Raw genomic sequence first — 13,030 nt, forward strand, 5'->3', positions numbered from 1 at the left:
CTGAAAACTCAGTACTGACACTCCACGTTTCTGATATGCAGGTTCATCTGGTTACTTGAGGTCGGCGGTCTGTTATAAATACCACAGAGGGGGGGAAAAAAAAAATGAATGAAGCCACCAAAGCGAGAAATTCCGCTCCGTTAAATGAATTATATTAGTGAGGTTATGTTTCCAGATAAGAGAACGATCGCAGATCAACAGATACCACGGACTGGACGGCATCGTGCACACATCAGCCTGCAGGCCCCATCACAGCAGCCAACCCCCCCCAAAACCCAAATCCCTTCCACCCGTGAACAAGCGTGGGGTGGGGGGGTTGAGCATGCACCCCCCCCCCCTCGGCTCACATGCAGATCATGCAGTATGTCTGAAATGCAGAGCCCGAGAGTGCAGGCCAGGCCAGGACAGGAAGGCAGAGAGGTGCATTCTGGGAGCATCCCCAACGCGGCCTTCATACCAACCTCCAACATTAAATTGCTATGTCTGACATATATATTTTCCCCCTGTACTCTCAACTTGCTCTGTGGAATCAAAAATGGAGTGAGACCATCGTGACAGTGGACCAGCAGGCAAACACAAAAAACAAGAGCAATGGAAGAAACCCACAGCTGAAAAAAGTTTAATGACAGGGGCACACGGGGAGACAGGCAGGGGTCACATAGCCCCCCACGAAAAAGTGTAGGGTCCAGGCTTCCAGCAGCCTCTCAACAGCACACGTCGGCTGGAGGTAATCCAGGAAGGAGCAGTTAGAGTTTGTGCGCCAATCAGATAAACACGACCACAGTCAGATTCCAAATGTGTCTGATAACAGTGCAGGACATTTTTCTGAATCTCTTCATGCTGAGCACATGAGCTCACACAGAAAAGCCTTATTTTACGGCATAAAGATCCAGGTGTGACGGCTTCCTTCAAAGGGCCCACTGCCTTATGCTGCTCTGCTGAAGTGCATTCTGGGTGGACGAGCCGCTCTGCCGTGTGCCCGTGTCATTAAAGCCAAAGTGACCAAAAAACCCCCAATGCAATACACACAAATCGTGTCCCAGCCAAGAGAAAAACAAAACAAAACAATAAAACACAATACAAAACAAGCAGTGAAGCCCCAGAGGCTGTACAGATGTATAAACCATTCAATTAATCAACCTTCTGTCGCTGGGAGTCCTCCATGTCTCCAGCAGTCTGTCTCAGCGCAGGGAAGAAAGGGCATGTTAGCTACACAAGGTCAAAGCCCGTGCTATTCACCCCCCCCTCCCCGTCACAGAATGGTAGGTGCCCAAAGCGGTCTCCCCACTTTCATGTAAGAGAATGGTAGATGCCCAAAACCGCCACTGCCCTCACAGACCTCAGTGAGCTCTGCTTGGGTGGCCATGCCCGCTGTGCCGTCGCCGGGCCCCTCCTCCACCTATGTTGCCATGGAAACGGTTGAGTCGCATTTTTGGTGGGAGGTGATTGGGTTGGGGGAGGTGGGGGATGAAAGTGAGGTTTGGGATGGAAAAGAACGGTGAAATGGAAAAGGGAGGCCTGTATCCCAGGACATAGCGGGCCTGTTTGGTGATGCCCGTCGAGCAGCCAATTGCAGCGGGCCGTGCGGATCATGCGACAGGGCATCCTGGGTATGCGGGGCGAGCGGCTCGCTTTCTGTGCATTTCCTGCAACTCGCACTTTACTCGCTGGCGTTTGGAAATGGAGCGTGTGGAGCACGTCTGAAGCGAATCGACCACAGGAGGATGATCAGAGGCTGGTGACAGGGCAGCCCTGGGATTTCCCTCGTGTATTAAAAAGATGCAGCACTTCCTATTCAAACAATAATCTGCAGCAGTGAAAGGCTTAAGCCTTCGTCCGATAACGGAGGAGTTTGTGGAAGAAGACTTTAAAGTCTACTGTACGTCACATCTAGAAGGGTCATCTTACTGCACAACGGGTTGCTTTGCCCGATTAGGTTTTTAAGTCGTTTTTAATAGTATAAATATTTATTTATCGACATGTTCTGTCAAAGAATTGAGAAATCGGGTGAAGCAGCTAAATTATCAAAGGGAGTCTGTACCGAATGGGGTCTAAAAGAGACGCGGAAAGGGACTGGAAACCATCAGAGAATATCCGTGCTGTCACACAGAAAACCTTGCGGGGCTTTGGATAACGGGGGAGGGGGCAGGCAAACATAAGGGGGCGGGGGGGGCACGCGGGGCCGGCGGGGGGGTGGGGGCGTGGGGTCAGGCGGCGGGGTCGCACAGGTCCTCCTGCAGGACCGCCATGGTGTGGCAGGGCACCGCGTGGTACACGGGCATCTCGGGACCCTTGGGCTCCAGGTAGCAGAGGGACAGGGCGAGCGGCAGGGCCAGGCCCAGGGACAGGGACAGCGACTGCGAGGCGGACAGCAGCACGGCGAAGGCCAGCAGCAGGGAGGGCAGCAGCGAGGGCGACCCGGGCAGCAGGTACGACCTCAGGCCCGCGGGCACCAGGGAGAGGCAGGCCTCGGGCAGCCCCGAAAAGTCCTCCTCCAGGAGCGAGGACAGCCGCAGGCCCAGGACGGAGAAGCCTGGGGTGGGAGGGGCCTCTGGAGGGGACACAGGCTCCGCCTCCTCAAGGAAACCGTCCTCCAAGGGGGCGGGGCCAAAAGCACTGGCATGTCCGGGCACGGCCAAGCCGTCGGCATGCTCGGCAAAGTACCCAGGGCAAGTGCCCAGGCATTCCCCGTCGAGCTCGTCTGCCCAGGGCAGGGGGTCGTCCTCCGAGATGTCGGAGGGGACGTCCAGCTCGGAGATGGTGTCCAGGTTGAGTGGGAGGGATGAGATGGAGGAGGAGGAGGGGGAGAGGGGGAACATGAAGATAGACTGGGGGGTGAGAAAAGGGGCCACGATGGAATCCGTGTGGGGAAAACCCAAAGGAGATGAGGATGTGCATGGCAAAGCAAAAGAGTGTGAATGAGTGTGAAGGAGAAGAGAGAGAGAGAGAGAGAGAGACACACGCCATTAGTCAGCGAAACACCTCAGGTCAGTAGCGCAGCAAAGTGTGTGTGGGAGGGAGGGAGAGAGAGAGAGAGAGAGAGAGAGAGAGAGAGAGAGAGAGAGAGAGAACAAATGTGAAGAGGAGAAAGCAACACCATTAGTCAGCGAAACACCTGAGGTCAGTGGCACAGCAGAGAGAGGGAGGATGGGAAAGAGAGAGAGGGAGAGAAGCCAACAGGCTGTCGGGGGGGGGGGGGATACTCCTGCAGGGCCTGGGGGGGGAGGGGGTGTGTGTGTGCAATCTGGAGCTCAGCAGCCTTTAAAACAGGCCCATGACTCACACTATCCTCCACATCTAAGGCGATGGGCTGGCGTGCCATTCCCTTGGGGGGGGGTTCCTCTTGATGAGTGATCTGACTGTGGACATGATCGCTGAAGCTGCAGGCAGGAGGCCAGGCAAACACCCAGCTATCCAGGGGGGGCTCCAGCTGCACCGCAAACACCGCGCTGCTAGGGCAGTCTTACTGATTTCGCCTTTCGCATCCATACTGGCAGTTTATATACTAAATCAGTTTTCCAGTGAAGCATGGCTTCACCGTCACTCAGCGGAGTCAAGCCGGCCTTCCGTATCCCACTCGTCATCACTGTCAAAGCTACAACAGATGATGGTACTCTGTTCCGGCGCTGATGTCATGCCGGCTGTAGGTCCGTACCTGTGGGGAGGAACCTGCGAGACAAAGCGATGCCCACAAACCCCTCACCTTGGAGTCCGAGGAGAGCTCCAGAGCAGGATCGCGGCCGTTCTTCTCGCCGGGGGTCCGGCCCAGGCTGGTGGCGCCAGCCTGGTCATCCATGCCAAGCCCAGGGACTGGTACAGGGATGGAAAACTGCAGGTTAACTCCCCGCATATTCATGGAAAAACTACCTTTAGGTGTAATTCCCTAAATATCCAGCAGATGGTGCTGTAGCACTGTACAGCCTCACCTAATTCGCCAGAAAGTGTTACAATGACGGGGGAGTAAATGCACGGTTTAGCTGTTCTCTTACTGTTAAAAGATGTTATTAATCAGAAACTCCCATTGGGCAGAGCAACAAGAATTTTAGATTAGAAGTGGCCCAGCAAAAGGTGGCAGATATTTCAAACATTTCAAAACAGACAAAAAAAACCATAAATGTGTGTATATATACTGGCAGCAGGAGTCGGCCACAGTGCAGGAGCGCTGGAGTAGCTTTATCTGCTTACTGTTTTGTATGTTTACTCCACCAGCTGAAGGGTTTGAACCCACAACCTTCAGGACACTGACACAGATACTAACCAGCTGAGCTGCGTATGTCACCTAAATACAGACTCTCTGAAGCAGCAGAAGAATGGGCAAGACTTCGATCTGCGAGACAGTCTAAGGGGAAGCGGGGGCAGCCCCACGTACCCGGACCTAAACTGGGCTCCTACCCCCCCCCACCCCGGCTGCACCGTAACACCATAAAGTGTAATAACAGGACTAAAAGGAGACGGGCTGCCGTGCTCTGATCTGAATTAGGCCAGGTACTAACGCAACCACGAGTAATTTTAGCCTCCCATCAGCGCTGCGAGCAGATTTTGTTTGGTCTGTTAGCCAGCTGCCACAGGCCTCAGCCGCCCACCGCAAGCCTCACCTTGCCACCCCGATGTTTATGTGGCCGGCCTTTATTTGGATGGACTTCTTCTCCATCCATAACCATATTATATTCCTCACTTCAGAGCTCATTTAAAGCATAAAATTCCCAATTCTACAAAGCAGCGAGCGTAGAGACAGACCCCAGTAGCTGGGTAGTAGGTGAAGCCGCATACCTGCCCTGCATCAGCCCAGGGAGGTCACTCCAAGCCCACTGGTAAGAACCAGATAGGCTGGCAGGCTAATAAAACATAAGCTAAAGCAGATGTTGCCAAATATAACCCAGCCAACCATCGTTTCTGAAAATCTTCAGCATGGCATTGAGATCTTTTATTTTTTGGGTGTTTTTAGAATTTTTCAAACTGAACATGGCTCTCTGTAAGCCGTTCTCTGCTGTACGCTCAGCACATACGCGTCCCAGTTTGCCCATAAAAAAATCTTCCTTTCCTAACAAAAGGAAACAGATGTTGGATACATTTCCTGTGTCCCACTGTCATACAGAGGGAACGGTCCAGTTCGCAGTACTCGCAGCGTCCATGGGGGGGTTGGGGTCACATTCTGTAATATGAGAACTGCCGGGGGATTAAAGCTAACGTGCAACCTGGCCAACGGTGTCCTCGGGACAAAACTGCTTGCGTGTCAGATGTCGGTCAGGTGACTCGGAAAACGGGGACAGACCCAGAAATACCCTCCTGCGAGGGACAAAGAGGGCCTACGACGGCAGGGGTGGGCCCACACACTCATGCCGAGGGCAGATGTTTCACCCAAAGCTTTTGATCCACGGCTTAATGCTCTCCTACATTTATGTAGAGCATCAACCAACCTGAAAGGTTTGTTTCGTGTGCCACGCCTATGCAAAGTTTGGAAATATACGTGAAACATTATACAGAAGAATGTCACTAATTAACGATGTTAGAGCGATTCACCCTGGCCTTTAAAAACAATTATTCAATGTTATCCTGCATAATTTGATATCATGGGGATACAACGACACATTGAAATAAATGAAATAGAGATGCCACATCTAGAATCTAGAATCTGTCCCAAAATCCACAGCAGTGCCACATGAAGTATACAGAATCTGTTTGATCTGAAAGGCCTTCATTACTCTTCCTTTGAGCAGATGATCTTTCCTTTCACCTTTTATTTACGCTCGTGTGGGTAGTGCCCGTTTCCCAGATGAACTCCACCCTACAGACGAGTGTGTTAATCCAAGGGCATAAAAGATGGCACTGGGTTTTTTTTAAAGTGCCGTTCTCCCTGGATCTAGGCCTCTGCGGTTTGTTACCGTGGGAAGCAGGACTCGCCAGAGCTTATCCCCAACCAGACACAGCGAAACAAATGTTCGGCTGTGCAAATGAACAAATGCGTAGAAGGAGATAAGGCTGCGGCTGTGAGGCAGCATGACCTTTGACCCCGGACTCACCTCCGTCCAGGCTGCGGGACAGCCTCTTGCTGGAGCACCGCTCAAAGTGGGGGGCGGGCCTGTCGATGAGCGTGCTGGCCTGCCGCGTCTGGGCCTGCGTGCGGCCGCTGTAGCGGAACTTGGAGCCCAGGGTGAGAAACCTGGCCTTGGGGGGCTGCTCCGGAGTCACCAGCCTTGGGGGGAGGCAGAGGAGGGCCAGCAGGAGAAGCTCAGCAAGGCGGCATGTGACTTTTCAGGGCATAAAGGTGCCCACCAGCTTGTGACACAGATGCCCTGCAATGCCCGATCAGCATCGACTTCGAAATAGAGATACAGGACCAATGGCAGAACATTTTACCGATCACTGGCTGGTTACTGGCTGGTGATTTTATTTTTGTGTTTTACAACAAGGATACAGCTCTTCTAGTTTGTCTTAATTAGACGCCCATAATTAGCTTTAACCCTCCCGAACGTGTGTCTCAGATGAGTGCAGGCAGAGGGCGCAGTCACAGGACAGCGGGTGTGTGAACGTGAATCTGTGTGTTTGTCTGGTGGGTCGGGGGGGGGGGGGCTGTGCGGTTCCCATGGCCGCAGGGCAAACAAGGGTATGACAGCCAGGGAATATGAGGAGACCCTGAGGGTCGTCACGGGTAGGACTGGAGACTGAGGGAGCTATTTTCCCCATAGAAAAAACACCCCACCCACAGCGGGGCTCGGGGTGTGGCCCCAGAGGACAGGATCCGCCTCTCCGTCACTTCCAGGCACGCGTCATTCTGACATCATCCCTCAAGCGCGTCTCAGAGGCAACCCTAATCAAGCCCTCTGGCTCACGGTAAAACAGACTAGGGGATTAAAAAGGAAATTATTGGCGTTTTTTCCCCCCTTTTTCTTCACTGGGTGGGAGGATATCGAGAAATGGGCCAAGAGCTTTAATTCAAACCGGACAGTTTAATGGAGGGAAATATGAGTTACCTCAACACACACAAAAGGACTGGAATACGAGGGCAGAGTATGGGGGGGTTTTAGTGGTTAGACTGAACTTGGGATTTCATTTGCATCTGTTAAGACCGCAGTTTCACTTTAACACTGGGCCAAGATAAACAGCAGAGATTAAGTACAGAGGATCTCTGCTACAAATGTGGTTCCAATTTAGCGTGGGTCAACAGTCTTCGTACGGCCAGTCAGAGCGTGCCTGAGCCAGGTGGTGGGTGTCTGATGTCCTGCTGTTAAACCTGAGGGCTGATAATCGCATTAAATGATGACAGAACCAGCTTGGGAGGTAGGCAGACGTGGGAGAGTGCAAGAGTCGGGTTGGCGGAAGGTCAGGCTGAACATCCTTCATTCAGTGCTGCATCTCTCTCACCATGCACTCAACATTTGGCTTGCGGATGGTAAAAGGAAGCCACAAGTGCTGGGGGGGACACCTCAGATGCTCCGGAAAGCTCCAGAAGAACAAACAGCATTAGCAGAGTGGGACTTCACAACAATCTGCTCCGGTCTACTCTGCATGTATCTTTTTATTTGGACAGGAAGTCGATCTGATTGTTTTGCTTCCCAGGATCCAATTATATCGCTTCTATTATGGGGTGAAAAAAATCTTTGGTCTTTCCTGGCTAAAAAACAGCTTGATTTCTGTCAAAAATATTCAGTCATTCAAGGCACGTGAACTTCTGTTTAACCCTGTAAATCCACCAATTCCAAGTTGTGATGGGACACTGTCACGCCGGACGTGGCTGCAGTACCTGAAGAAGGTGTGATGCTCCACGCAAACCTTCCACAGCCTCTTAGCCGCGCGATGGTTGGGCAGCTTAAATCCCACGCTGCTCTCAAACTGCTCCGCCTGTAGGACATCGGACAAGATGTTATGGCTCCTTGGAGCCTCCAGAGGGTGCTATGTGGAAAAACACACACCTCCCAGAGACGCCCTACTGTTCGAAACATGTTCAACTGCCAAGCAGGACTGTGTGGTCAATCAAACCACTGGTATACTCGTTAGCTGGTAAGCTGAACTGGCGCCTCACGGCAGTCTTCCCCCTATAAGGGGTCTGGGAAACGGGGGGGGGGGGGGTTGCCATACCTCTCCAGGTCTGATCTTGATGTAGAAGTTGCTCCGTTTGTAGGAGATCTTCAGGATCTTCGGCCAGGCAAAGCGATTTATCCGGAGCCTGTCTTTGTAGATCAGCAGCCCGTTGGCACACACCCCCAGCATGATGTCAACGCCCTCGGAGTCCTGCGGGGGGGCGTGGGGACATGATGAGCGCGACGGGGGGTGGGGGGGGTTGAAAGGACCTTTCAAGGTTGGGCCCATTCCGGAATGCATTCATCAATTCCAATCCAAATCAGGAAATGGAACTGGAGCTGGAATTTAAATCCTCCTGAAATTTAAATTCAATTCCAATTCTGTTCCCCATAGTTCCTAACCCCAACTCCAGTTCCATTTCATGATTTGGACTGGAACTGATGTATGTATTCCGGAATGGGCCCGACCCTGGTGCCTTTGTGCGGGACACGCCCATTTCTGTGCCTACCACAACCCGCTATGTAGGCTTAATGTCTTAATATAAAAACCACCACAAGCCGCAGATTCAGCGAGACACTATTTTCCACCTCACTGGATTATTAATGTGGAAATACTATTATTACTCTGTATAAATATTAAAGCTGTTTAGAACGTCTGCAAATCGGGCATGCTATTGATTTTTAGCTACGAGGCAGGATGAGTTGGATGGAACGCACTAATGAGCGCTGGGAATCGATTAGCCGCCTCTGTGCGCTACCAGCCATAGCACCAAGGACGAGGGGCCATTAACAGCGACTCGACCATCCGCAAGTGTTTCCTTTCCACAATAGCACTCCGCAACTGGACCGGCGACGAAATATGTCGAGATCTTGGAATGCTGCCGCCGTAACCTTAAATAATAAACTGTGCAAATCTGTGAAATGGATAAAAGTCACGTTTCCTCTGACACGTGGTACTAGGCAGGGATAACTAAACAGAACTCTGTATAAACACAGTGCAAATACCAAGCGTCTGCAAATCCATACAATGCAAGCCTGGAACTTATAGGTAAACAATGTTTTACCGCTGAGGGAAATCCCTGGTAACACTTCTGAGACTCAAACCACGAGTCCAAAGTGGAGCCCAGATACAATAGTTACCAGCAATCACCCATCCCTTGCAGTGAGTGCAGGGATTGAAGCTGCCTTCACTATAAGTGTAAATATGCCATTACAACAGTAAATACAGCTGGCCCGCCATGAATGTGAGAGCCCTGACCCCCCCCCCCGTGCAGTTCCCATGGCGATCACCTCCCCATCCCTTTCCCACCCTCAGAAACTGCTGCCAACATCTGTTTATGCAGCTGAGGCAGAACTGTTGAATTTTTGGTTGGATTTCCACCCCAACCCCCCACCAGCTGACCACGAACGTCTTGCACGTTTCCAGAGAAGCTGACAGTCTGATTGGGCTTCTCCGAAGTCCCCATCCTGATTCTGAGCAGAGCTGAATGTGCATCGCACGACCTTCTCACCCAACGTCAAACTAACAAGCTGCAACTTCATCCAGAGAGTGGTCTCACTGTAGCGCTAGGAAACTCTAAGCAAGCTACAGTGTGTTTGCAGTTTAAATGTTCGTTACTTTAACTAAACCATCCATACTCATTAATAGGAAATGTTTATTTATCCTGTGTACTCGAGCACCGCTGGATCACCCACTCTCATATGTAAGGGTCGGCCACCATTTTTCTTCTCTCATTTCATAACTTCACATTTGCAGTGTTTCTCAACCCGGCCCTCGGGGGAACCCCCCCGGCGGTCCATGTTTTTGCTCCCTCCCAGCTCCGGGATGTGGGAGGGAGCAAAAACATGAACTGTCCAGGGTCCCCGAGGACCGGGTTGAGAAAAATTGCACTATTGGACATTTGATGCTACCAGTCTTCGTACCTTTATTTCCCCCACAGGGATTAATAAAGTGCATCCCATCATCTTTCTCTGCGCTCAAACCAAGTGATTTAAAAGGCAACTGGCGGAACCCGAGTCAACAGTGATAAATAGTAAATTTCATGCAAACTGAAAAATGCAGAAAATCAACCACATGATCTATGGCATTTGTGAGCATGGTGATAAATAAAGTTTTTCATTCAAAACACAGTAAAGCACAGGAGCAGTGCTGGGCTGCCAAGGCGAGTCGCCCACAGTACCTTGGCATGGTGAAGGTCCACCCCATACATCGACAGCTTCTTGGCGTTCTCCAGGAACTGAGCGTCCGCCTGGGCCGGACTCATTCCCCTGATGATGGAAAGACGGGCGGAAATGAGAAGGAAACGACCGAAACCAGAATGCCAACACTGGCTCCTGCTGCAGAAGGCCGTACACAGCCAGCGGGATGCATTTAAAACGTCTAAACAGAGACTTATCTCCTTGGCAATTTAACCCATATTTTTCTGCAGAAAAAAAATCTCACTCCACTTTCAGCTGCGTACCAAATCCTTTTCTCTCTAGCAGACCAGTATGGAGGAATCTCTGGATTTATGGATGTGTCTCTCGACCGCCATTAACCCCGCTGTCATCTCTCTTACTAATTATTTGCCTTTTGGTTCTGATGAATCCCCCACAGGGTCCCAGCACACCTTCACATTGTCCTAGTTTATATCTTTCACAGATAATCACCTTGATCTCCAGCAGTTGCCAAGCTGAATGGTAATTTTAGCACGGGCCAAGAGGAAGGAATTCACTGGCTGTCTGTGGTGATCCCCAACGTCCCCAGTGCCCCCGGCTGCCCAGCTTAAAGGCATGTGAGCTCAGATTGCTGCCGGACAGACTCTGCACTTCCTGCCGACTGCATTATAGATCCCGTTTCACCAGCCAGAGTGGCCACATCCCCTCGGCCAGCTACCAGTGGAGTCTGACCAGGGCAGATCAGGTGACAGGACACCCCCACCTCTCTGTTGGCCCCATGTCCCCTTCGAGGGTCCCACAGACGCTGCGGAGGCCCAGCTGACACGGTGACATCACCCTCTGCCGCTGGAGTTGCTATGCTAACAGGATGGGAGTTACATCACCACCCAGGCATGGCTTGGCTCGGTAAGAACGACGGGTCACCAGCTGTAACCCGCCCCCCAGTTTCCCTTCATGTGGAGCAACGCAGCCGGACCCAGAACAGACAGCAGGGCCCCTCTCACGCCACACTTGTGCGCTTCGCCTTTTCATACCTTTGTTACCGCGTCACGAGAGTGAGTGTGTGGTTTTATTCAGTCGCACTTCTGCATTCTCATGGCCAAAACCCGTTATCGCACCAGTTTATTGAGATCAGCGATGCATAATAAGTTCCATACAATGGTCTGCATTATTTAATGGTTTACATTTTTTATCCAATCAGGAACTAATACCTGCTGAAACTCCGCCCAGTTAATTTGCATACGCATTCAGCCACTCCCCCGGGCAACACTGAGGCACCGCCCACACACCTGTGAGTTTTGTACAGCTCCACCACCTTCTCCTCCATCTCCTTAGACTGCGACGGGGCAAACTGGAACTCGCTGATGTAGTCGAGGCAGCATGCGTCGGGGTCGTGGTCCCCCATCTCAGCCTGCAGGGTGTAGGAGCCAAGCAGCGAGTGGGTGACGAAGGAGCAGGGCAGCCGGCCGGAGGCGATGTCCTGGCGGAGCTGAAGGCAAAGGAGATACCTACAAGGGAGGAGCACAGGGACTCGGGTCACATGGTATAAATATCTGCGCAGGCACCATCCGCAGGGGGCGGGACTTGGGTTAATGGGTGTAAATTGGCAGCACAATGTAAATAAACCGAGGAATTACTACACTGATGTATACAAAGCAACTGTAAGTGAGAATAACTGAAAAACAACAGATGTTCCATCTGGCAGCGCTGTGTAGAGCCTGAACTCATCAAATCTAAAAATGGCAGCGTGAACAAACGTGTGAAAAAGGTGGGTGTTTAGAGGGTCGGCCCAAGCCTTCGGGGCGCGCCGAAAGCGCGGCAGCATCAGGTGCTACCACAGAAGCGAGAACATTTCTTCACACGAGAATCGGGGCCGGCGTGCGTATAAAAGGTCAACAGAAACTCTATGCTACATGAGAGCGTCTTCGTAAGATCTTCAAGGACCAAACTGAGGAGACGACGACGACAGACCCATATCAGAAGAAGAGCTTGGCATGTGAGTGTGTCTTATTTGGCATGTGGGTGTGTCTTATTCAGATGCCATATCCTGTCCAGCCTCTGTTTACTTTGGCACTTCTGAGGAATTGACATCAAGTCATTCCAAGAGCACTTAAGCCACAGTCTATTTGGGTTTACGATTTATAGAACATCAACCGCACTATTAAAATATTTATTTCCAGGTTTAATGTCTCTAACGGGATTTACACACAAAAACCCACCAACTAACACGTCATCATTTCATTTTTTGCTGTAGATGCCCCTTCAGACTGGGCATATCTAAAGAACTAACATCACTGTTTATCTCTGCATGCATCTCTATGGATTTGCAGCCAAGGGCTGTTTAATCAAGCTGCTCAAAGAGCCTGGTGACGGCAAGGTGTTCAGGCCACAAGTGGATGGTACCTGGTTATATCCTCGGTGAGCTGGGAGGGGTCGGGGGGGTAGAATTTGACGCTGAAGGCAAACTGCCATGGACAGTCTGCAAGAGACAGACAAACACCAGGTTAGATGACAAACATGCAAACTCCAGAGCGACACCACAATTCTCAGGCATGACTGAGGGTCACAACCGCCCCTGTTTGGCTGGGAACGAGCCAACTGTGTCCTCCTGAAGCTTAAGTTGCTAAAAACAGACCTTTACACAGAGAAGCCTTTGCATAAATAAAAGAGAGTATGAGGAGGAAGAGGGGATGGGGGCCGGAGGCAGAAAAGATGCAACAGCTGCAAGCGATTCCACCAGAGGCGGAGTGAAGCCTCTTTGAAGGCCTCTCCACTACTGCAAACAGTCAGGCGGCACGACGACTCGCCCCCGGCAGTCGGGGGGGCGCGACGATTTATGCCTCACAGTCAGGGGG

The 13,030-nt window shown here is 51.6% G+C and overlaps 1 protein-coding gene across 10 annotated transcripts in view; it reads right to left on the minus strand.

The window, feature by feature from the left end:
• Positions 1-13,030, minus strand: part of epb41l2 (erythrocyte membrane protein band 4.1 like 2) — a 52,982-nt gene that overhangs the window by 8,942 nt on the left and 31,010 nt on the right. For 5 of the 10 annotated variants that reach the window (XM_072703183.1, XM_072703188.1, XM_072703186.1 and 2 more), the window contains exons 6-13: positions 12,579-12,654; positions 11,465-11,683; positions 10,199-10,286; positions 8,077-8,229; positions 7,742-7,839; positions 6,021-6,193; positions 3,704-3,810; positions 462-521 (exon numbers count right to left, since the gene is read on the minus strand). In XM_072703183.1, the coding sequence (XP_072559284.1) occupies positions 462-521; positions 3,704-3,810; positions 6,021-6,193; positions 7,742-7,839; positions 8,077-8,229; positions 10,199-10,286; positions 11,465-11,683; positions 12,579-12,654 (974 nt within the window). Of the gene's footprint in view, positions 1-461; positions 522-1,140; positions 1,177-3,703; positions 3,811-6,020; positions 6,194-7,741; positions 7,840-8,076; positions 8,230-10,198; positions 10,287-11,464; positions 11,684-12,578; positions 12,655-13,030 lie in introns of all 10 variants that reach the window. The other 5 variants (XM_072703191.1, XM_072703190.1, XM_072703187.1 and 2 more) reach the window with 2 other exon arrangements.

Source organism: Paramormyrops kingsleyae, chromosome 19, assembly GCF_048594095.1.
Source record: "Paramormyrops kingsleyae isolate MSU_618 chromosome 19, PKINGS_0.4, whole genome shotgun sequence".
Lineage (NCBI taxonomy): Eukaryota > Metazoa > Chordata > Actinopteri > Osteoglossiformes > Mormyridae > Paramormyrops > Paramormyrops kingsleyae.